General features: G+C 37.7%; 1 protein-coding gene across 6 annotated transcripts in view; it reads left to right on the top strand.

Annotated features, from left to right (window-relative positions):
* ATG2B (autophagy related 2B) overlaps positions 1 to 25,430 on the top strand; it is a 71,348-nt gene that overhangs the window by 25,602 nt on the left and 20,316 nt on the right. For 4 of the 6 annotated variants that reach the window (XM_077910498.1, XM_077910499.1, XM_077910497.1 and 1 more), the window contains exons 12-31: positions 1,349 to 1,499; positions 2,493 to 2,585; positions 2,767 to 2,955; positions 4,898 to 5,171; positions 6,507 to 6,609; positions 8,475 to 8,667; positions 8,926 to 9,068; positions 13,100 to 13,257; positions 13,671 to 13,843; positions 14,297 to 14,447; positions 16,034 to 16,233; positions 16,400 to 16,480; positions 17,768 to 17,874; positions 18,032 to 18,124; positions 18,847 to 18,917; positions 19,299 to 19,375; positions 19,623 to 19,850; positions 21,314 to 21,455; positions 23,286 to 23,488; positions 24,540 to 24,766. In XM_077910498.1, the coding sequence (XP_077766624.1) occupies positions 1,349 to 1,499; positions 2,493 to 2,585; positions 2,767 to 2,955; positions 4,898 to 5,171; positions 6,507 to 6,609; positions 8,475 to 8,667; positions 8,926 to 9,068; positions 13,100 to 13,257; positions 13,671 to 13,843; positions 14,297 to 14,447; positions 16,034 to 16,233; positions 16,400 to 16,480; positions 17,768 to 17,874; positions 18,032 to 18,124; positions 18,847 to 18,917; positions 19,299 to 19,375; positions 19,623 to 19,850; positions 21,314 to 21,455; positions 23,286 to 23,488; positions 24,540 to 24,766 (3,057 nt within the window). The remainder of the gene's footprint in view (positions 1 to 1,348; positions 1,500 to 2,492; positions 2,586 to 2,766; positions 2,956 to 4,897; positions 5,172 to 6,506; positions 6,610 to 8,474; positions 8,668 to 8,925; positions 9,069 to 13,099; positions 13,258 to 13,670; positions 13,844 to 14,296; positions 14,448 to 16,033; positions 16,234 to 16,399; positions 16,481 to 17,767; positions 17,875 to 18,031; positions 18,125 to 18,846; positions 18,918 to 19,298; positions 19,376 to 19,622; positions 19,851 to 21,313; positions 21,456 to 23,285; positions 23,489 to 24,539; positions 24,767 to 25,430) is intronic. The other 2 variants (XM_077910501.1, XM_077910500.1) reach the window with 1 other exon arrangement.

Below are 25,430 nucleotides of genomic sequence, written 5' to 3'. Positions count from 1 at the left end.
GGTGGGGAACGGCACCAAGGCTGATCCTAAGCACGGATGCTGTACTTTCAACTTCTGCTTTAAAAAAGTAAAGCTGTCCGGGGGCACCTGGGTGGCTCAGTCCATTAAATGTCCAACCCTTGATCTCAGTTCAGGTCTTGCTCTCACTGTTGTGAGTTCAGGCCCTGAATTAACAACAACAACAAAACTTTATTAAAAAAGTTAAGCCCTCCAAATAGCCAAAGACTTTTTCATGAGTTGAGTCCTGGTAGGTGAGGAGATAATTAAATTTGAAGGTATAATATTGTTAATAAGTAGGGACGCTTGGGTGGCTCAGTGGTTGAGCATCTGCCTTTAGGGCATGATCCTGGAGTTCTGGGGTCAAGTTTCACATCAGGCTCCCTACAGGGTGCCGGCTTCTCCTCTGCCTATGTGTCTGCCTTCTCTCTGTGTCTCTTATGAATTAAAAAAAAAAAAAAAAAACTTAAAAAAATATTGTTAATAAATAAACATTGCTCATTTTAACATGAAAGTGATCTTTTGATCATATTTTATAAAGTGGTTTAGGCACATATATTAATAATTTGATAAAACAGTTTTGGCCTTTTATTTTTTGAAGTATTAAAATTAGTATACAGGGTAGTTTCTATATGTAGCTAAAGAAACTGTACAGGTTAGGATCATAGTATTTACTTTATTAAAAATTTTTTTCTTTTAAAGATTTTATTTATTTGACCCAGAGAGAGAGAAAACAAGCAGGGGGAGTGGTAGGCAGAAGTAGAGGGAGGAGAGGGTATCTGCTGAGCAAACAGCCTAATGCGGTTGGTGCTCAATCCTAGGACCCTGGGATCATGACCTGAACCAAAGGCAGATGCTTAACGGACTGAGCCACCTAGGCGTCCTGTGGACTGTAGTATTTATAATTAAACTGTAAAAACATTTTGGACAAGGTTTCAAATGTCTGCTAGTAGAAAATACAACAAAAACAGCAAAAACAGGAGGACGACTTTCACTTGGGATCCAATGATTGAAGGTTTTAAAATGTTAAGAATCTACATATATTTTACAGATTTGAAAGATTTTTGTCCACTGCAGTGTAAATTTTAAAATGTCAAGGGAGGGCAGTGTTGGGAAATAAATATATCCTGGATAATTTCTTATCAACAGAGCTGCTGTCGTATGTCAGGGAATGGGAAATTGGAAGCAGTCTTTCTGGTTAATACTCTTTGGAATATTAGTTATTACTAACAACTTGAACTTGTCAGAATAGGTGGACAGTTGTGCTTTATTAACACTTGTGTACTATTCTTTGACATTGGTTAACCTACAAGAAATGAGTACTCTTAAATGCTTCATTTTTTTGTAATAGATTTATAGGTACTGGCATCAAAGTGTCCTATGAACAAAGACAAAGATCAGCTTCCCGATATTTTAGTACTGACATGTCCATCGGGCAAATGGAACTTTTGGAGTGCCTATTTCCCACGGATTTTCATTCTGTTCCTCCTCACTACACAGAGGTAAATTATACGAGATATTTTTCCTTTAGGATTTTTCTTTAAATCGGCTTTGCAAAAATAAATAAATAAAAAAAAATAAATCGGCTTTGCTTTTAAAGAGTTGTATTAACAGCAGTGATTTTCTTAAAAAAAAGTAGAGGAAGTCACAGAGGAAGTGTGTGTGCGCACACGCTCACATGCGTGCACACACATTTGTATTTTGTTGAAACATTTTAAAGTGGCATTCAAGGTCATTGTAAGAGTCTGGTAGAATTTTTAGAGTTGACTTGTTTTAGAGTGGCAGACAGTTTATGGAATAGATGACTTCATTTCACTGATTTTCCAAGCACTATTAATTTTAGAAGAAGTCTGTTAAATACTGAATGCCCACAGTGTGCTAAAAAGCACTGTTTAAGACAAGCAAAATGTCTTTTGTTCATTTATTAGTCTGATTTTTATTTTTTTTTCCAATTCTAAAAGTGTGTGCTAGAGAAACTTTCCAAAGTTATCAAGATAACCTATATTGCTGTTACTTTGCCCTTGTTCATTATTTTATTTTCAAAGTACTTTCTTGGGCATTAATTTACTTGAATTCTCATGTACATTCTGCAGATGAGATACTAAGTATCTCATCTCATTCTTAAGAAATTAACTTAAGATTTACATTGTTTGTAAGTGACCAAAATGAAACATCTTTTTTTTTTTTTTTTTAAATTTTTATTTATGATAGTCACAGAGAGAGAGAGAGAGAGGTGCAGAGACACAGGCAGAGGGAGAAGCAGGCTCCATGCACCGGGAGCCCGATGTGGGATTCGATCCTGGGTCTCCAGGATCGCGCCCTGGGCCAAAGGCAGGCGCTTAACCGCTGCGCCACCCAGGGATCCCGACCAAAATGAAATGTAAAATCAGCTTTCCTGGCTTTGAAAAGGTCTTTTGACTATTAGCCCCTCTATTAATTCATGTGATGAGTTACAGTTTAATATCTTACATTTAATTTATTTTTGTCTTTGTAAGCTTTTAATGTTCCATTCCAAAGAACGAACTGATTCCCATTCACCTGTATGTCTTCAGCTTCATTATAAGCATTCTGAGAATAAAGGACCCCAGGTAAGAAGCCATATTGTGTGATTACCACCTGTAAATTTTCATTTGATACGTATTTTGTCAGAGTTACACAGTTTTTGTTTAGTCATATTCCTACAGTTTTCACTTAATTTTGTAGTACTCTTAGTGATCATGTTAATGTTTTCCTTTTTTTTTTTTTTTTTTTTTTTTTTTGCTTTTAAAGGGCAATCAAGCAAGACTTAGTTCTGTTCCTCAGAAGGCAGAATTACAAATTAAGTTGAATCCTGTGTTTTGTGAGCTGGATATCAGTATTGTGGACAGGTTAAATTCCTTGCTCCAACCACAAAAGCTTACCACAGTAGAGATGATGGCATCTCACATGTATACTTCATACAATAAACATATTAGTCTGGTAAGTATTCAGAATGTTACAAATACTAATCCTAATTATAGCTAACTAATGGGCTTATTGGAATCATTTCTGAGCTTAAGTGTTCTTAATAGATTATGGAGAAACTTATGTCTAGATCATAGACTAGCTGAATAAGTTTTGCTAATATATCAAGTGAAATTTTATGTGGCCATTTTGAATGATAGTTATAAAAATGGTGAAGCAACATGAAGAAAGCTCATGAAGGAGTATTAAGAGAAAAAGTGAAACATACTACTCTAAATTTTTATCACAGCTGTGTAAATAAAATTGAGGTACAGGGGCGCCTGGCTGGTTCAGTTGGTTAAGTGCATACCTTTGGCTCAGGTCATGATCCCAGGGTCCTGGGTTGGAGCCTCACATTGGGTTCCCTGCTTAGTGGGAAGTCTGCCTTTCCCTCTCCATCTGCTCCGCCCCCCCATGCTCGCTCTCTCTTTCTCTCTCTTTCTCCCTCCCTCCCTTCCTCCCTCTCCCTCTCCCTCTCTTAAACAATAAAAATCTTAAAAAGAAATTGAATATTGAAAAAGAATGGCTAGAAATACACCAGTTGGTAGCTTTGATTATGTTAAAGTGTAGAATTAGATTTCCTTTCCCTCTCTGTGTTTTCTGAATTTTATAAACTGCGATTGTAATATCTGCCCAAAATTTATTCACACATTTAGTAAACAACCTGATCTGCATATAAAATGTAGCCCAGATAATGTAAGGTACACTTTTGAAAGTGGGAACATAATTTATGGCATTGTTACCAAGCATCACATTAGGTGACTTATACTTAGTTCTGTCTGGTGCATGGTGTTTTTTTCTAAGCATTTCAAATAAGTCAGATTTGCAAGAAATCTGTTAGAAATTTTGGGCTGGAATTTGGGGGCTTTGACCCCTTCGGTTAAAAAGAAAAGGGAGATTCACTGTTTTTCTACTTACTTGTTTGTTCCTTAATTAGTGGTGGATATTTACGTTAAATCAGCATTCTTTATTTTTTGTTGCCACCAATTACTAGTTATTTCAAGTTCTCTGGGACTAGTATGCATATTTGCTATTAGCCATTGATGTACTGGGATGATGGTTTAATCTCTTCGGTTATTTTTGCTGAGGTAGGGATTAGTATTACAGAGTCCAATAGGGGAGAAAAAGAATAGTGCTAAAAATCCCAGTCTAGGGGAAGAAGGGAACTCCTAAATCCAGGAGGTTAGACGCTGATTCATAAAGTGGAGGAGTGTTAATACCTGCAGTGTTCTCTGGGCTAAAGCCTTATAAGCTTCAGCACATTTTAGGGAAAAACAAAACAAAACATAAATGACTTTTATCTGAAGGGCATGTTCTTTTGAGCAGAGGGTGCATATGTGTCTTGGTTTTTAAGAGCCATTTGATGGGCTCATAACCCTTGGGAGCTCAGAGTGAGTCATTTGGTGAATATTTAGAACTTATGCTGTGCCAGGCTCTAGACTTAGTCCTGGAAATACAAAGTTAAGTCAGAGATGGACCTTGCATTTGGCATAATCTTATTTCACACCAAGTCTTTAAAGTAGCATATTGGTAGATAAATCCTTCAAATTGAATGTTGAATTGATTTTTAACTCTATTGGATTTACTGATAACCTAATGTACACGCTATTGTCTTTTAGTCTATAGTAATATGTTTATACATCTCTAGCACCTGTGTCTTCATTTTGGTTCAGTGTTTGTTTTGATTGATTTTGATTTATTTGGTTTAACTTTTGCCAGTTATTTGAAGTTTTGTCAGTAGCTGCTACTGCATTATAAAATTTCATTACACTAAATTAATATGGTAGTAGTTAATTTGAATTGTATTTTAGTACATTATACTGAATGAGGAAATAGTGATTATATATATTGTAATGTTCAATACTAATATCATTTATGTTTCTTTGATATTCTGGCATATTTTTGATTTGTGTTTTAGCACAAGGCTTTCACTGAAGTATTTCTGGATGATTCACATAATCCTGCAAATTGTCGGATATCCGTACAAGTTGCCACACCAGCTTTAAACCTTTCTGTTCGCTTCCCAATACCTGATCTTCGGTCAGATCAAGAAAGAGGACCATGGTTTAAGAAGTCACTTCAGAAGGAGATGCTTCATTTAGCATTCACAGACCTAGAATTTAAGACTGAATTTATAGGAGGATCAACCCCAGAGCAAATTAAATTGGAACTTACCTTTAGAGAACTAGTTGGTAAGATTGAATATGCCTATAAGAGCTAGACCAGAAACCACCAACTACTACTCAAGCAAACATCATGAAAAAGCATACGGCAGTCCCCAATATAGTAACATTAGACACTGTTAGAAAACAAGAGTAATGGCCTTTTTCCAGTATTGTATAGGAATATGTGATTATAATTAACTTTTAAAAAATTACTAAGCATGATTATTCACTTTCTTAAAATACTTCTTTTCTACAGGGTAATATAGTACTCTAGCTTATGTTTTTAATGCCACATGACTGACTTGTATAGCTAAAAGTAACCGGAATTTTTTGAGTGCCAGTCTGTTAGGTACTGTGCTGAGCACTTCTCTTATGTTATTGGTTTCCTTTCGTCATCATGGTTATAGTAGGCTTATTATTTCCAGTTCTTTTTATCATTTATAATTTATAAGTGAGGAATCCACAGACTTAAGAAGAGGTACCTTCTAAGACCATGTAAATGACAGAATCAGATTCAAACCTAAGTCTCACACTTGAACTGTCACTCATCAGACTAATCTCTGGTGACTTTTCTTTGTAAAACCTGTTTAACAGTTTTTCTGTATTTGCTTTTGTCATCTAACAGAATATATATTCATGTAGGGTGAACCAAGTCTGTGAGGAACTCTAGAAGATTCTGATGCTTTATTCTGTGGTTCCTAAACGACCTACCTCTGCCACCACACCTCCTCTAACCACACCTCCCCCTGTCACCATATCCTGCTCCTCCATCTCAGGAAATAGGCTGCACATTTTTTTTTTTCCTTTGTTCTGAGTTTTACACATCTTCAGAGATGTTTACAATGGACTTGCTGATTAGGACTTTGTGAAAGAGCCTTTAGGGGTTCTGATCTTATCTATAGTGGGGAAAAAACTATTATTCTGGAGGAAAGTCATTCTTTGTAAAATGGACTGAAAAAGCATGCATTCAATTTTTGTGAATGGAAGTAATTTTTACAGTGCTTGGTACAAAACATTTAAGAAATAGAGTTATTATCTGTGTGTTCCTAGATTAACTGCATAAACTTCTATGTAGAATAACTATTCAGTGGCAGCAAGTGGCAACTGCTCTATTTACGTTATGATGATGTACCTTATAGATTAAACTTGGTACCTAAGAATTTGAGTTTGAACAGAAAACATCATCTTTATATGCTGTCTCCCCGTATGTACCCAAGAAATAGGAACAAAGGAATAAGTGCTATAGTATTACACTGTGTCCCAGATGTAGAAGATCTTTGCTTATTATGTAAGGAGGAAACTATCTTTTCTTTCAGCACTTGAGAAGAAATGTAGTTCAGTTAACCAGTCTTGTTTTATTAGGATCATTCCAGGAAGATAGAGGAGAACCATCTATTAAGTTTTTCCATGTGTCTAGTGGAGTAGATGGAGATACAGCATCATCCGATGACTTTGACTGGCCACGGTGAGTAAGCAGGTATACATGATAGATTTTAATGAGATTATCCTTGCAAAAATAAATTGCTGTGGTACTTTATTATTTTTTTTTATTAATTTCGAGAGAGAACGTGTGGGTGGGAGAAGGCGCAGAGGGAGACGGGGAGAGTGAATCTTAAGCAGACTCTGAGCTGAGTGTGGAGCCCCACATGGGGCTCCATCTCAGGACCCTGAGGTCATGACCTGAGCCAAAACCAAGAGTAGGATGCTTAACCGATTGTACCACCCAGGTGCCCCTGCTGTAGTACTTTTAATTGACATTTTGGCTATTAATTTAAAAATATTCAGCCCTGATGAGAGAAGGCAGAGAAAGATGGACAAATTAAATTCAAAAATCCATATTAAGTGTACTAACATATGAAAGATGTCTGTCTATATTGTGAGAGATGAAAGTATAAAATGTATTCCCTGGTCCAAAGTTACCCTGTTTAATTAGAGGGACAAAAGGATCATTAACCATTTAAAAAAATAGTTCAGTGCTACAGTGGAAGAGTTATATGGCACCATTTGATTAGTTATCAAATGAATTTTATAGTCTGTGATTGCTTTAGGACACTTTTTCAGATGTGGGGAGCTTTTACAAAATTCTGATTCACTGGCCCCACCCTGAGATTTTGGGATAGAGCCTGGGCATCAGGATAGTCTAAAAATTACACCAGGTGATCTGATGTGCAGGTGGATGTTAAGAACCACTGCTTCAGGATTTCTTAGAATTAATAAAGTAATTATTCATTATAGATAATTGTTCATTAACATACTTAATTACTCATTATTGTATATTGAAACATTAATTGAACTAATAGCCTGATAGTAGGCTTGGATATATTTAAAAGGACTTTGTTTACTTGAAATAGTGAATTTTTTTTTTTTTTTTTTTGTACATTGAAAACTGAATATTTGACAACTGAGAATTAAAGTGACTTTTTTTTTGGGGGGGGGTGCTATTTTTCCCTCCTGCCTTTTTTACATCCACCCCTGTGTATCAGACCTAGCAGGCTTTTAGGTGTGACCAGTACATGCCTGATAATGAGCGGTTTAGTACATGGGTTTTCATCATAAGAAATGGATCTACTGGAGTTAATTTTGTAGCACAGTTTGCATTAGGGTGTCCATAAATCAGGAAACAGTCATGATCGTTCAAAATGGGAACCATTATGTACCATCTACTTAGGGGAATAACCCGTTACAGATGCCTCACAGCTGTTTGGTTTGAGGGCACCAGGCTTCTCACAATAGTGTTGGGAAGGAGACAGCAAAGCCTTTGCTCCTGATGTGTGGGGAGTAGTAGGAAAGCAGGGGCCCAGAATTCCTTTACTTGTGGTTTGTAGCTTCAATGCACCAACAAGCCTTTTGTTATTGAAATTCCTGAAGGAAAATGCTACTTTGTTGTTGCAGTTCTAAGTTAATCTCTTATCAGTCTGTCTTTTCTACTTGAACAATTTCTATGATACAAGGTCTCTTAGGTGTGCACATCTTCTTTAATAGCAGAACAGACCCCAGAAGGGTTTGGTTTCACTTCATGAAAACAAATAGAATTCTTAGGCAAAATTTGCCAGTTGTTAATGAAATTGAAAGATAACCTTTTGTCCTTTTGTCACAAGATCAGATTTTCAGTTAGCCAAGTATGCAGTGGTGATGCCCTTCCTTTATTTGTTTCATCCATTCAACATTTTCAAGTTTGGAGTACACTCCGAAGTGGTTACATGAGACATAACTAGATTTTGTGGAGAAGCTGAATCCTATCATCAGTAGTCTTTGTAGTAGAGTGTGGAAAAGTTACAGCTGTGCTGGTTGCACTGAGACCTTGATTTTTTAAATTGTCTTTGCTGTCAGAATTGTACTCAAATTAAATCCGCCAGCTGTGCATTCCATTTTGGAGCGAATAGCTGCGGAGGAAGAAGAGAGTGATGGCCGCTACCAGGAAGAGGAGGAAGGGGGTGCTCATTCCCTGAAGGATGTTTGTGATCTGCGAAGACCGGCCCCATCTCCCTTCTCCTCTCGGAGAGTCATGTTTGAAAATGAGCAGGTAAAATGCCAACGTGCAACCAAAGAATTACCTGTTCCATACAGCAGTCGTTTTCATTCTTTGTTTTTGAAGTACTTTGCTGTTTTTGTTAGGCATTTAGCTCTAAGACTGAATAGTATTTTTCTTTAAAAGTTACACTCTTCTCTGTTTACAATATCGAGTCCACGGATAAGGCAGAAGGTGCTACTATTATTTTAAACATGAAATGGTTATTTGGTGCTTTTTTTTTTTTTTTTCCACTAAACTATTCTATTTTAGATGGTGATGCCTGGAGACCCTGTAGAAATGACAGAGTTTCAGGATAAAGCAATCAGCAATTCTCACTATGTGCTGGAACTTACGTTACCCAACATTCATATAACACTACCTAATAAAAGCTTTTATGAGAAGCTTTATAATAGGTGAGTTTAAGCACATTTAGTTGAGTTTTTGGGATTGGACTTTTCTGCCTAACTGCTTCCCTGTTTCCCCACTTCCCCTTTTTCTGTCCTTGCTTTAATAGTATCTACAACCTCTGGGTACTTTGTGTGGTGTTGATTACAAAACCGTTAACTGTTATGTGGGGCTGTTGTCACAGCTGAATTTCCTAATCAGTGTGTCTGGTAACTGGGTTACTTGTACGTGAGATGTTTATTCCATCCACCTTTGTTGGCTGGTTGCTCTCCATCACATTTTCATAGAGTACTGAGCAAATATGTCTCCTGTGTGTGCAGCGACATGAAGAGAGTTGAGAGACGCCTGTATGGAGGGCCAGCAGGTGCTGCGGTGGGTGGGGGGGGCGGTGGGTTCAGTTGTCTTGATGACGAGATTTACGGGATAGTCCATTGAGGTGTAGGAAGAAAATGTTCTTCTATTTAACTTTTTGAAAAGTCTTATTTATTTTTTAAAGACTTATTTATTTTTGCATATTTTCTTTGGAGTTCAATTTGCCAACATCTAGCATAACACCCAGTGCTCATTCCATCAAGTGCTCCCCTCTGTGCCCATTACCCAGTCACCCCATCCCCCCACCCACCTCCCCTTCCACTAGCACCCCTTGTTCATTTCCCAGAGTTAGGAGTCTCTCATGTTTTGTCACCCTGTCTGATTTTTCTCTCCTTTTTTCTACAATCTTCAGTTTCTGAAAAAGTTTTTTTTTTTTTTTTTTTTTTTTAAGATTTTATTTATTTACATGAAAGACACAGAGGCAGAGACGGGGCAGAGGGAGAAGCAGGCTCCATGCAGGGAGCCCGATATGGGACTCGATCCCAGGATTGTGGGATCATGCCCGAGCCAAAGGCAGATGCCCAACCGCTGAGCCACCCAGGTGTCCCTGAAAAAATAGTTTCAAAGGAATTTGAGTGCAAAATCTTCGATTTTTAAAGATTTTTTCCACTTCAGTCTCTCTCTCTCTCTATATATATATGTATATATATAATTTATTATTTATATATGTATATATATAATTTATTAAATTTTTTTCAGTCTATATATTTAAAAGTCACCTATTAGTACAATTTAGAATTGAAACTCTACTTAAAACAATAGAGATGAGCATAGTAGAGGCCAAATACAATTGTCATTTGGTGAATATACAGAACATAGAGCTCACACTATGGGAGCTGACTTCTTAGGTGTGCTAGAAAGCAGTCCCAAGGAGCCAGCGGTTAGCACATAGGGAGAGCACATGGGGAGGTCAGTTGGGATGGCTGGTGGGGCTGTTGATTGCTCAGAGGAGGGAACAGGAGAGTGTTCTTTTGGGGAGTTGGTTACATAGTGGTTGCTGGAAAGCGTTACTGTTCTACTCTGCTCTATTTCTGGCTCTCAGGTGCCTACACTTACATAAAAGCTGAAGTTCTCCTTCACCCTGTGGATCTTATAAATGATGTATCTAAGTTCTTGGTATCAATTATTGGCCCCTTATTTGGCTTTGAATATGTATTTATTATGAAGTTAATATTTTTTAAAGTATTTGAATATTCTCAAACTTAGAGAAGTTGCAAGTATAGCGCAAAGAGCTTTTCTTTTTTTTTTTTTTTCCTCCAAACCCTGAACCATTTGAGAGTGAGCTGCTGACCTAATGCCCTTCCCTGAGCACTTGAGTGTGTATTTCCCATAGACATTCTTCTACATAATCATAATTCAGCCCTCAAAATGAGAAAATTAATATTGTTACCTAATCATCACACCCCATTTGAGTTTTGCTAAATGTTTTAGTGTTGCCTCTTTATCCATATAATTTTTATTTTTATTTTCATACATTAAAGAAAGTAACTTTCTGAGCAGGGTTATAACCACTCTGCCTTAACTTCATATACTGTAAGATCTTGGTTTATTCCTTTAGTACCTTGGTCAACTGGCTCTTTTTAGATGGTCTTAGGTACAGGAGAACTTTTTTCTATTTCAAAATTTCTTTATAAAAGAATTTTTACTAGCTTTGTTACATGAGGTATTTATTACCTGTTATATTTCAGGCTCATAACCACAGAATCATGGTGATACGTCCTTAAATATCTTCTTTTAAAAGATATTTTAGAGAGAGCAAGAGCAGGGGAAGGGGCAAATAGAGAGGGAGAGCAAGAATCCTCAAGCAAACTCCCTGCTGAGTGAGGAGCCTGACACAGGGCTCACTTCCATGATCCTGACCTGAGCCGAAATCAGGAGTTGGCCGCTTAATTGATTGAGCCATCCAGGCACCCGCTCTGTCCTTAAATATCTTAAATGTTTTTTTGGGTATTAGAAACATCATCTAATATTTTACAGTATTAATGATATCAAGACCATGTTTAGATCAAAATGTAAATAAGGAAAATGCAAAGTCATATGAAACATATTTACAGCTCAGATTTTACATAAAGTAGTAGTTTCTCTTTAACCTGTAAAGTTAAGAGAATGGTTATAGGGAATAACGTATAGGAAGGGCATTTCCAGAAAATTCATTTTTATATCTTCATTATTTATTTACAAAGGAGTTTAGAGTAAGATCTGGGCTTAGACTCTTGTTTCTTTGTCCTGTGAGCAATATACCCAAGAAGCAGTGACCCAATAAGTATCACACAGTTTGGGGGCAGAGTTGTCATTGGTTCTGAGAGGAGACTTGTTTTTGCCCTGTATCTCTGGTATTCTTCACCTACTGATAGTTCCAAATGGAGAGCTTTTGGAGTGGGGATTTCAGTCTACTGAGAGTCATGGCACTCAGTCCTGGTTTATACTTTCTAGGGCTTCAGAAGCTTAGGAATTGGCCCAGGAAGTTCCTAGACAAGTGGCTTCTCACAGGAAGGGCCAGCCTGCCTCATTGCTTGGCACCTTGATTGGTATTCACACTAGGCTTTACGACGAGGCTGTGCCTTTGGCAGTCCTGCCATGTGAGTCATCCACTGGTTGTCTCATCATCAAATGCCTGCTTAATGACAGCCACTGTGCTAGGCACATAGAAATATGACCAAGACCTAAGGCCCTCTCTCTGAGAGGCTATGGTCTAGGAAGGGGAAGCGAGAAAATACTGTTACAGGCGTGTGATTGAGTTAGGTTTGTGAAGGATTCACTGTGGGTCCAAATCTAACAGCAGGCTTCAGAGAGGACATTGTAAAAGTCTGAATTTCTATGAAAATGTGGAGCAGAGGTAATTGCAGTGGGGAAGATAGGAGCAGCAAGACATCTGAGTCATGACAGAGTAGGATGTGCTAGAAACCTAGATTGATTTGTATCACCCATTAATCAGTATTGACTTGGTCGTGCAGCCAGTTAGAGGATTTCCTGCCTTTATTTCCTGTTTCTGTTGCATTTCTTATGCATTCTTCTCCCATGCACATTTCCTAGGGAAGCTGTGCTTTCTGTGGGAGAGAGACAAAAAGCAGTTATCCCTAGGAACAGTGAGTAATGAGGAGAGCTGAACTGGGAGCTGGACAAGATCTGGGCTATGGTCTGGTCCTCCCCCAAATTAGCTCTGTGACTTTGGGCAGGGCACTTAACCTTTATGAGGCAGTTTCTCCCCAGTGTGAAGTGAGAGTAATGATTCTTCCATGGGCTGCCCCATGGGTGGGTGGGTGGGTCAGATGAGGGTGCATGGTGTGTTCCAGTTTACAGAGAGCTCTCCTATGTGAACAGTGTTTCCTTTTTTTTTTTTTTATATATAAGTTTTTAACTTCCTCCTTTAAGGTGCATTTAGGTGTATGTAATTGATGCACACAACACAGGTAAAACTAGGCTGATAGCTCATTAAGTACCTAATTGTACAGATTCCTTTCTCCTTGCCCTGTAGTTGAGCCGTATCAGTACTTTTCCTATTGAAAGAATGTATTTGATGCTTAAAAAAAAAACTCCTTTGTAGGATCTAATTTCTGTTTTCCATTTAGAAAAACTATTATTCATGTGACTTCTTAAAGGTTATGTTCTTGAGATTACTTTTAGCTGAAGTAGGAGTTATGTATTTTTCAACTTCTGTCTTCTGTAGGATCTTTAATGACTTGCTGCTGTGGGAACCAACAGCTCCTTCACCAGTGGAGACATTTGAAAATATTTCTTATGGTCTTGGTCTTTCTGTAGCCAGTCAGCTGATTAACACCTTCAACAAAGAGAGTTTTAGTCCATTTAAATCCACAGTTCACTATGGTAATGTATTTAACTTTGTTTTGACTTTAAAATGTCGGGTTTATCAATAAACAGAGTAGTAACCTTTACATTCGATAGATTTTAAAATGTTTCTTGGGTATTTCCCCTGGTAATTATATTTTATAATGTCTTCTAATAACAGTATTTCCCCCCTTTTATCTACACATTGAATATTGTCAATTATATATGTTACCTTTATAGTGGTAGTATATATAAAGTTCAGTGGGGAGGAGAAAATAAATAGAAAGTACATTTTTATTGTCATGCCAGATTCTTGGTAAAAAAAAAAAAAAAAAGGTTGTAAAATATTTTAAAAAATTTTTTTGTAAAATATTTTTGTGATATTGTTTTAGTTGCTATTATATTTCCATAGCTGTTAGCACCATATTTCCTGTGACCTTTGTTTCTCACAGATGAGGAAAGTGGATCTGAGGAGGAGACGTTGCAGTATTTTTCTACAGTGGATCCCAACTATCGTTCCCGTAGGAAAAAAAAATTAGACTCTCAGAACAAGAACTCACAGAGTTTTCTCTCTGTTCTTCTGAGTATCAATCATGGATTAATGGCAGTGTTTACAGATGTCAGGGTAAGGATTTGCAAAGCCGAAGTATTGTTTCAGGTATATTTTATTTTAAATGTGCCATGATTTACACATGCTGTCATTGAGGTAGTGGGAGGTTGTTTCACTGCCTGAGAAAGGTCTGCAGTGACAGCAGCTTCCGAGAGTGAGCGTTTCACTGCGGATCAGAAGACAAACCTAGTATGGACCTTCTTTTGGCAAATGTACTGGTTCTGCTGCTGAGGTGATCACTAGCAATTTACGTACTATAAAGGAGAGTGAAATGCAGGGGTTCATTCAGCAGAGGAGACCCTGCACAGCATTTCATGGCACCTCATGTAGGGTGGTTTGAGAATCTGAGTGCTTTGCTGCCACATGGGCAAGTCCTGTCGGCTGAATCAGGAAGGAGCAACTCAAGAGGCATTTTGACTTTTCTGCATTTAAGTAATGACTTCTGCGTTTTTCTGGTCTTTTTATTAGCAAGATAATGGAGAGCTGTTGGAAAATAAGCATGGCGAGTTCTGGTTAGAGTTCAACAGTGGTTCCTTGTTTTGTGTGACCAAGTATGAAGGCTGTGATGACAAGCACTACATCTGCCTTCATGCCAGCAGTCTCAGTCTATACCACAAAGGTAGGACACATGTTGAATGTGTGTTCTGTTCACCTGTTTAGACCCATTTAAATTTTAATAAAGTTTTTAAAAAATTATTGATTTTATTTGAGAGAGAGTGAGAAAGAGAACTCACAAGTGTAGAGAGCCGCAGAGGGAGAGGAAGAAGACTCCCCGCTGAGCAGGGAGCCTGATGTGGGGCTCGATTTCAGAACTCCGGGATCAGGGGATCCCTGGATGGCTCAGTGGTTTGGTGCCTGCCTTTGGCCTGGGGCGCAATCCTGGAGTCCCGGGATCGAGTCCTGTGTTGGGCTCCCGGCATGGAGCCTGCTTCTCCCTCTGCCTGTGTCTCTGCCTCTCTCTCTTTCTCTCTCTCACTCTGTGTCTATCATAAATAAATAAATCTTAAAAAACCAAAACTCCGAGATCATGATCTGAGCTGAAGACACTTAACTAACTGCCCCCTAATAATAAGGAAAATCTATTTTGAGAACAAAACTCTGATAATAGAAATTATTTTCTGTGGGTTCTGATTCACTGACAAAGTAATACTGTAAATTGGGAGTAGACTTTATGGTTTTTCTGGGCAATAATTTCTATACTTTGCGATATAGTAGTTCATATTCCATATAATTCACCTATTCAAACTATACATTTCACTGGTTTTCAAAATTCTACAGAATTGGAACCATCATCACAACATTAGAACCTTTCTATCACCCCCAGAAGAAGCTATGTACCCTTTTAGGTGTAACCCTGCCATGGCCCTCCGACCTCCCACCCTCCAGCACTAAATAACCTCTAATCTACTTTGCCTCTGTGGATTGTGTATTCTGGATGTTTATGGAATCATACGATATATGGTCTTTTGTGACTGGCATCTTTCATTTGGCATGATGTTTTCTTTTTTCTTTTCTTTTTTTTTTTTTTTAAAGATTTATTTATTTATTCATAGCGAAGAGAGAGGCAGAGACACAGGCAGAGGGAGAAGCAGGCTCCATGCAGGGAGCCCAATGTGGGACTCGATCCTGGGTCTCCAGGATCACACCCTGGGCTGCAGGCGGCGTTAAACCGCTGTGCCACCGGGGCTGCCCTGACATGATGTTTTCAAGGGTCATCCAAGTGTAATAGTATTTTGTTCCTTTTATTGCCAGATAATATTCCATTTTATGGATGTACTGTATCTTATTATCCTCTGATGAATTGATAGGACTTTACATTTGTTACTTAAGCAGCATTTCCTTTTGGTAACAAAAACAGAATTTACCATCTTTTGAGCATATTCCCTATTATCTTGTGAATGGAAGATACATGTTCTTTTTTCCCCCCAAAGTCTAGAAAACAATACTTGCACAGTCTTAGTATTTTAGATTTTTCTATTTAATTTCCTAGCGTTTCATATCTTAATTTTTTTTAGGTAGGGTATGGTCAGTTGTACCAACATTAGCAGAGAGGGTACAGATTAATAACGTCAAGCTGGTTTTTGATCAGTTTGCCTCCAGAATTATATTCAGTGGAAGCCTATGGATTTTTGTTTTGAGTCGTCAAAATCTGTGAACTAATTCAGTTTATCATTTTGTTATATTGTCACCTCCTTGTCAATGTAGGCGTAGTAGATGGAGTGATTCTTCCTACAGAAACACGACTGCCTAGTTCAACCCGCCCACACTGGTTGGAACCTACTATTTATTCCTCTGAAGAAGATGGCCTCAGTAGAGCTTCTTCAGATGGTGTTGGAGGAGACACTTTGAATATGCTCTCTGTTGCAGTTAAAATACTTTCTGATAAATCAGAGTCCAATACAAAGGTTTGTGTTTTACACTTTTATACCATTAAATACTTGCCGTTCATTTGGTTACTAGCTAAACGTGATTGCGTAAAAGGCAGCACATTTATTTTCTTAGGAAAACTTTTCAGGTTTCACCTAGTGATATACGGGTGATCAATGTAACTTTTTGTGTTATTCTGTATAGGAATTTCTCATTGCTGTGGGGTTGAAAGGAGCCACACTCCAGCACAGAATACTTCCTTCTGGGCTTAGCTGGCACGAGCAGGTAAGAGAGTTGTTAGGTACATATTGATTTTACTTTTTACTTTATACAGATATGTAATACTGTAAAGTCACAAATCGTAAATAATCAGTGTGCATTGAATTATCATTGAAGTAAACACTCCTGTATAACTAGCCACCTCTTAGGTTAGTAAATAGAACGTTATCACCACTCCAGAATGAAATTGATTTTTTTTTACCTTTAAGTTTCGACCCTAAACATCTCAAAACAGTTATCTTTTATGTCATTTAAGGGAAGGGATTCTATTGAGTCCCTGGTGTAGAGGAACAATAAATGATGTATTGACTTGTACTTACTCTTGTAGGTGCCAGAATTTCAGAGTTATTCCCTAGGCCAGTAACATGCTTTGAGACATTTCTAAGGATTAATGAAATGCAGTTGGTTTTTGATTAATGAAGTGCAGTTGGTTCTTTTGAGAGTGAAAATTAATGCACTGTGATTCTTGTTTATTTTCCTTAGAGGAACTTTTTCTTTGTGTTGAGAAAATAATAAAATATTTTATACCTTAAAGTTTTCAGAGAGCTTTCATAAAAGCATTTAGGAAACCTGAGAAGACCTAGATCTGTGTAGTGAGGGTCGAGAGATGGTTGGTGCAAACCCTGAGCTCTGCTGTAAAGGGAAAATTTTAGTCTAACCTCATAGAGATAGAAATAGAGGAGAGTGGATGTTGGTAAGAGGATCTGGTTTTAGACTGAGCTAGGTATAGTTTAAGGAAAAGTAACTTTTCCCAAAAGTGGATTACATAGAAAAGCAGATGGAGTAGAAGGAATTTATAATGATTTTCATATAAATCGTATCTTTGAGAAGATAGGATTTTTCTAAGACTTCTGTAACACTGCAATTGTCAGATGGGGCTCTCTCTTCATTTCAGAAATACTTCAAAAGTAGTTTTGCAAATACTTTTTTTTAAAACATTTTTTTTTAAAGATTTTATTCATTTATTAATGAGAGACATAGAGAGAGGCAGAGACACAGGCAGAGGGAGAAGCAGGCTCCATGCAGGGAGCCCGGCGTGGGACTCGATCCCGGGTCTCCAGGATCATGTCCGGGGCTGAAGGTGGCACTAAACCACTGAGCCACTGGGGCTGCCCAGTTTTGCAAATACTTTTTGAGATGAATTGCTTCAAAATGATTTTTTTTCTTTTAGCATTAATTTTGTCAATAAATGGTTGCTTTTTCTGTGAGATGTTTTATGTTGGTATTAGGGATATCATATCAAAACTTTTTTTTTCTTCTAAAGCAGGGCATTTTATATTTTTGTGATTATAGATTTTATACTTCTTGAATATTGCTGATGAACCTGTTCTGGGATATAATCCTCCAACTTCGTTTACAACTTTTCATGTTCATCTCTGGAGCTGCGCACTTGATTACAGGTCAGTTCACGGAGCAAAATAAAGCTTTATTTGAAGTATATACCAAGTTTTGAAAAAATACATAATTCAAATTTTAGGGTTAAGGTTCAAAATGATCTTTTAAGGGAGTTTCTGTTGTTGCAGCAGACTGATATTCTTTGTTTCCTTTTGATATCAGGCCTCTTTATTTGCCGATCCGATCTCTTCTCACTGTGGAAACCTTCAGCATTTCAAGTAGCGTGGCCTTGGACAAATCCTCGTCTACTCTCAGGTGCCTGGGTAAACTTTAATGTCTGCTAAATGCAGCTGTTCTAAACATGCTGATATTTAGCTGAAGTCTTTGACTAAAGTCCCAACCTTTTGTTAAAATCAGCATTCTTTTTTTTTTTTTTTTTTTTAAAGATTATTTATGAGAGACAGAGAGGCAGAGACACAGGCAGAGGGAGAAATAGGCTCCCTGTGGGATTGTACCCTAAGCTGAAGGCAGATGCTCAACTGCTGAGCCATCCAGGCATTGCTAAAATCAGCATTCTTTTACTTGTAGTCATGTCCCTTTATCCAGGTTTTCAATTTTTCATTTGAAAAAATGGATTTGTCTCATCTCTTCCATTTATCACTGTTTCTCACTTTTAGGGAGGAAATGAATTATTAAGATTGATAGTTTACTTTTAAAAACAGAAATCTAAACTTCCCATACTACCTGATAACACTTTATTTTCACAATTTAGATTTATGAATGTGGGCATCTATTAAAAAATGCTGAAAATTTGAAATTAATTTAGGAAATAATTCAGTCTCATTCTTAACACCATTTAAATATTTCTAGCACTCAGAAATCATGAGTTTTAGGGATGTTAGATGCCACTTGTAAGAAACCACCAGTGACTTTCATAGCTTGTAAATCAGAAGAATGATACAACTAAAGATGTTGTGGTCACATGTCATGTATTCAAAGTTAATATTTTGGATATTGTTTTTATATTGTTTCCTCAGGATAATCTTGGATGAAGCTGCTTTACATCTGTCTGACAAGTGTAATACTGTCACTATTAATTTGAGTAGAGGTAAGAGTTAAAAAACAAAGTCTGGGATGGATGAATGCTCTTTATTTTTTTATGTGACTATTTTAAAGTGTTTGAACTCTGAAATAATGCCATTGAACTAAGAATCTTATTAAATACCAGTTTGAGATTGTAATGTCCTTAGAACTTTAGTTAAGTGCATCAAGTTACATATACTCTATTTAATATAAGATTAATTTTGTTCCTAAATAAAAGGAATTATAGGACTTTCATAAGGTGAAGCTGTATTTCTGTTGCATTCTAAATGTTTGTACCACTAACTGCCATGAATTTTAAAGAGATGCTAGTTTTATTACATGTTGGTTGGATAAGTATTTTGTGGAACCTTTACTCAGATTATTTTGTTAATTAAAAAAATTCTAGATTACGTTCGTGTGATGGATATGGGGCTTTTGGAATTAACCATAACTGCAATGAAATCTGATTCTGATGGAGAGCAAGTAAGCTATTAAAATAAATGGAAATTTTTATGTAACTCCTATTGTTTATAGGAGCAACTAAAGAATTGAATTTACTGTAAAATTATTTTGGTTAAAAGTAGATAAAATGTTTTAAGATTTAGTTATAAATATACATTTCCTGTGGCAAGTAAAATTCTATTTTATTTAATGTAAACCTATGCAAAACAGGAAATTTTTATCTCTTGTTTGGAAAACCTGTTATTCCTTTTCCCTTGTGTCCATCCAGACTGAGCCACGCTTCGAGCTACACTGTTCTAGTGACATTGTCCATATCCGAACGTGCTCAGACTCTTGTGCTGCGTTAATGAACCTCATTCAATACATTGCAAGCTATGGGGACTTACATGCAGCGAGCAAGGTAGAGATGAAGCCTGGAGCCCCTCACCGAAAGATGAAGGTAGAGCCAGCAGCGTCGTTCATTAGAACTAACTCACCCCTGACACCTTGCAGCCACGTGAGTGATGTGTGTGTGCCAGTGAGGTCCTCATGACAGTCATGAGGTAGAAAAGAAACTTTGAGAAATCAGCTAGTTGTTATTTACCTTCAGAGTGATAGGGTCCGGAAAGGTGACTCCATGGGCCTTTTTGGAAAACCATTCTACTGTTTGATATTCTTTGTTTTGGAACATTCGTCTTCTGGGCCAATGCAGTACTTTCTTCCAGACTTGAGTTATTTTCATCTCCCCTCTGGAAGAAAGAAAACACTTAGCAAGAGCTTATTCTCTGCTAGTCGTTTATGTAAAAATGCTTCTGAGAAGATAGATATAAGGGTTGGTATTATTACCAGACCACTAATGCTACCTTTTGTTACATATGGTTCTATTCGATTTTCGGTATATTTTCTCGTTTCTGATTTTCTTTAGCTCTGTGTGATAGGTTAAAGAGGATCACTTCTGTTTTAGAGATTAATAAATTAAAACCCAGAGAATTAGGCGATTTGCCCAAATTAGCAAAAACAACAAAACTCAGATACTTTGATTTCTGGGTCAGTGCTTTCTTACACTCTCATGTGCTTTCTTATGTATAGATTGAGCAATGTCTGGTTTGCTTAGCATTTTTAACTTGTTAGTGCTGCTTCATTGTCTTTCATGAACTGCTCCGTGAACAGGATTCAGTCTCTGAGGTAACAGAGCCTCTAGTATGGGTCTGACTGGTCATGCATTGTCTCTGGTTTAGATGCTCTGACACTTCATTCGTGTTATTGCTTCAGGTTTGGACTTCTTGCTCCTATTGTCTTCTCACTGTTAAGGTGATTTATGAGACTCCCTCTCTCTACTGTTTATTCTCTTTTAAAAAACATTCTCCGGTTTATTAAAAGTTATTTTGAATTATCCCTTTCAAATTGGATCTTTCCATGTTAAAGTCATGCTCCCATTTAAAAAGCATGGTCTGGATTTCATGAATGCACAGTTCACTAAAATGATTAAGCACCAGTGCTGGAGTTGAACCCCATGAATCTTCACTTAGTAGATTTCCCCTGTTGTGTATGCCCCCTGATGTCTTTGGGTGTCTATTCATTCCAAGCCACAAGGCTCTGACCTCCAGCTGCTTTGTGCCATGGAGTGGTTGGTGTAGCTGCCAGATTTGAGCAGTTCCTACTCTGCAGAGAAAGACTGCCTCTCCCCAGGCCTCACTGTAGTGTTCTTAGCTTCTGAATCTTCTAGGGTGCTTTCTCTCCACCATCCCAGCTTACCATCCTGGCTTTGAGACGATGGCACATTTATTTGTTTGCCAGTAGTTGTTGGGGTGGTGATGATGCTAACAGCTTAAAATGTAATAGCTTCCAGGCAGAAGGTAGAACAACAGCTGTGTTCTGTTTCTGCTGTAAACTGTAGTGTGTTTCTAGGACAAAATCATGCTAACTAGTTTACTTCTTAGAGTATTTTCAGTTATTTTTAATTAGGTGTTTTGGGTGTAGGTAGATTCCAGTGGTCGTTCATCCTCACGAGGTCCAGTCCTTCCTGAAGCCGACCAGCAGATGTTACGTGATTTGATGAGTGACGCTATGGAAGAGGTTGATCTGCAACAGACTGCTACGTCTACGCAAGCCCAGGCTAACGGTAGGACAGGCCAGGTCTTCCTCCCTGGGAGCACTGGGGCCACACTTGAAGCTTATGTTATTTGTCTGCTTATAAAATCTGCAGTGAGCAACTTATTAAAGAAAAGACAAGTCCAAGTTTGGGTAGATATTTATTAGTCAATCCACTTGTGTGATCAAGCGACTAGTAGATAAATAACCACTGGCCAGGGTGTTGTGGGGGATACAGATTAAATGAAAGACAAAGCTTATCTTTTCTGTTAGCTTAGAGTTTCGTAAAACAGATTGGCACCAAGCCAGACTGATGCTCTTACTTAGAATGATTGAGAAATGACATGAGAAAGTGCTTGGGAGTGGGTAACGTTCTCAACTATTGGAATTGTCTCATTAGATTTCAGTAAAAGTGAGAGGAGTTGGCTTTTAAAGAGTGGTATGTGGGGAAAAAAAAGTGGTATGTGGAGTGGGGAGAGAAGGTAGTCTTGGCAAGATCATGAATGTTGAAAGAGGCGCAGAAGCCTTATCTTACAGCTTTGGCTCTTACTGGAACAACAACTCCCTTCTCATTGGAAAGAATTGGCCAGCAAAGGGAGGGACCAGCCAGTGGGAGAGCCTTCAAAACCAACTGGAAGCATCTAAGTACTTTGAAGCATCTATCTAAAAATATTTTTTTTCTAATTGGTTGAACAAAGTCATTTCTATATGTTATGAAATCTTAATTTTTAAAAATTATCTCCTGGTATCACAAAATTTATGGTTAAATTGTTGATTTCATTCTAATTTAGCATAAATTAGAACTCAGGAACAAATAGGAACTTTTAGCAGCTAACCTACTTCTGTGGGAAAGAATATTTCATGAATATTTACTGAGCAGCTTCAACTCAGGTGCACTGGGCACTTTTTTTCTTTTTTTTTTTAAGATTTTATTTGTTTATTCATATAAGAGAGAGAGAGACAGGCAGAGGGAGAAGCAGGCTTCATTCAGGGCTCCTGATGTGGGACTTGATCCCAGGACTCCAGGATCACACTCTGGGCCAAAGGCAAGTGCTAAACCACTGAGCCACCCAGGGATCCCCCAGCACTGGGCACTTATAAAGGATGAGTAACTCCAAGGTGCTGCCATAGAAGAATTTAAAATCTGATCTATGAGCCTCTTGAGTCTAAGATGTCACTTTATTCATCTTCACATTCCGAGTCCATATTACAGTGGTTTGGAATGACCGAATGGAGAAAGAATTAGTGGATCTAATATGTAATAAAAATGTATATTCACATTCCAGATTTTGGCACATGTGCAGTCTTTTGTGAACCACATTAAGAGCTCCCTGAGAACAGGTGGCCTATTTGGGTATCGAGCGCCCTGTTGAGTAGTCTGTTTATTGTAGGGGACCACTCCCTGGCCAAGGACCCACTTGGACACTGTTTCTGCCACCTCCCCTCTATAAGCAGAGATTTCCTATAGTTTTAGGGGAGGCTCTGCCAAATGTAACCAGTTGTTCCTCGGTGTTGTTCCAGAAGTTTCCAGATCTCTGCCCACAGGACAGAGTTGTCAGTATGCAATTCTGGTTTAAACAAAACTCTAGTCAACACTAACCAGCTGCTGCTCAATTTCTGAGCTGCTCTAGTGCGAAATAACGAAGAGGAGACTTGCTATGACTTTATGAGACCGTCATTTACTGTTCTCATAGAGAACTTCAAACTTATTATCACTCTTTTTATTAGTAGTCAGAAGGTTATTGTAAGAAATGAGATGTAGGTGAAAACTGTGTCTGACATGTAGTTAAAATGTTTGTTAAGTGTTATTGTTGATGTTTCAGAATGTGCCAGGTTGAGTGTTGTATTCTTTTTTACCTAGGTGTTTTGGATGAAAAATCTCAAATTCAGGAGCCTTGTTGTTCAGACCTCTTCCTGTTTCCAGATGAGAGTGGGAATGTGTCCCAGGAGCCTGGCCCTCCTTATACCTCATTCACACCCCACTCGATTAGTGATGCAATGGCAGGTGTGCCTACTGAGAATGATGACTTTTGCATTCTTTTTGCACCAAGAGCAAACAGTCAGGTAATAAATGGATAATACAACTGAGGCCTTTAGGTAGTGTTACAAATTGAATTGACCAAAGGGTACCTGAGAAGGAGTCTCTAGATTTTTTTTTTTTTTTAATAATTCTTGGCACTTTACAGAGACTTCATTTTGTAACTTATTATTGAGGCTTTGCAAATGTTTGCTGTACTTCACTATTTATTTCTGTGACACATTGCTCCAAAACTCAAAGATGCTCTATATTTGCAAAATTAAAAAAAAATTTATTTAAAAATTTTTTTAGATTTAAATTCAAGTTAGTTAACATATAATGTATTAGTTTGAGGGCAAAATTTTCTACATAGATTATTAAACTACAGATGTTGAATGTAGTAAGATAGCTTTTAGGGCAAGGAAATGGCGAAAGGAGTGCTATCCAGAGTTGCTAGTCCAAGAATTGGGAAAGGTAAGACGTGGTTTGTGTGAAGACTGATGGATGGTTGATGAGTGTAATTGCCATGTGAGAGTCATGCTCACATTTAAAAAGTATGATCTAGATGTAATGAATACACAGTTCAACTAGAATAGTTAAGCATTAATGCTGGAGTTGAACTTCATGAGTCACCATTTAGTCTATACACATATTAAACTGCTTACTAATAACTTGGTGAATGTATTTGTTTTACTTCATCCTAGGAAATTAAAAACATAAAAGCAGTTAAACATGGTAATTTGGTCAGTATATTGAAGTATGTTCAATTTGGAAGGTAGTATTGATTTTGAATTAAAGAACTATACACACAGACACACATCCACAACAATACACACCCACTAAATTTGTGCCTTTTTATTATCAAATAGTAAAGGCCAAATTGAAGAATATGAAGACTCCTTGTGGAGTGATTTACATAGAACAGTAATTCCATTTGATGCTGAATAATGCAGGGTATGCAGTGTGGTATTAATGTCAGTACTTGCCCAATTCATATATTGATATTAGAAAGAATGCAGAATCAAGAAATTTTGAGTTATGCAGTATTAATAATCAGTAATTTCTGAGACAAGACTGTGTGTTCCCTGTTTATTTTAGGATAAGGAAGAAGAGCCCATTGTAAAAGTAATGGTTGATGATGCAATTGTAATAAGAGAGAATTACTTTAGTCAGCCTGTTAAGAAGACCGATACAAGCAAAGCCCCATTGCATTTTCCGGTCCCTGTCGTCCGCTATGTTGTTAAAGAAGTCTCTCTTGTTTGGCATCTTTATGGAGGAAAGGATTTTGGAACAGCCCCTCCTACTTCTCCAGCTAAAAGTTACATGTAAGTTGAATTCTACATAAGCTTATTTATTTTTTTACCGGCACTATATTCTTTTCATAGAGAAATACATAGAATTTGTCATTTTAAGAATTAAGGCGCCCCTGGGTGGCTTCATTGGTTAAGCATCTGCCTCTGGCTCAGGTCATGATCTCAGGGTCCTGGGATGGATCCCTGCATTGGGCTCTCTGCTCAGCAGGGAGTCTGCTGCTCCCTCTGCTCATGCGCGCTCTCTCTCTCAAATAAAATCTTTAAAAAAACTTTTTAACAAAGTAGTATTGAAAACTATGTAATTTAGGGGCAACCTGGTGGCTCAGTGATTGAGCTTCTGCCTTTGGCTTAGGTTGTGATCCTGAGGTCCTAGGATCGAGTCCCACATGTGGGGAGCCTGCTTCTCCCTCTGCCTGTGTCTCTGCCTCTCTCTCATGAATAAATAAATAAAATCTTTACAAAGAAAGAAAACTAATTTAAATGTTACTCTATTAATGTTAAAGCTTTTCATTTCTAAACATCGTTGCATTGTTTGTATATTTACTAAAACGTGACTTAAGTGATTGCCGTTCAGCAAAATATTTTGGATATTTACCAAGTGCCAGAGCTTGTGTTAGAGGCACATTCACTAAAATGAGTAAGACTCAGAATCTGCCCTCTGTTCAAAAGGATCATT

Source organism: Canis aureus, chromosome 9, assembly GCF_053574225.1.
Source record: "Canis aureus isolate CA01 chromosome 9, VMU_Caureus_v.1.0, whole genome shotgun sequence".
Taxonomy (NCBI): Eukaryota; Metazoa; Chordata; class Mammalia; order Carnivora; family Canidae; genus Canis; species Canis aureus.
Note: the sequence above shows the minus strand (reverse complement) of the source record. Positions and strands in the feature narration are given on the sequence as shown.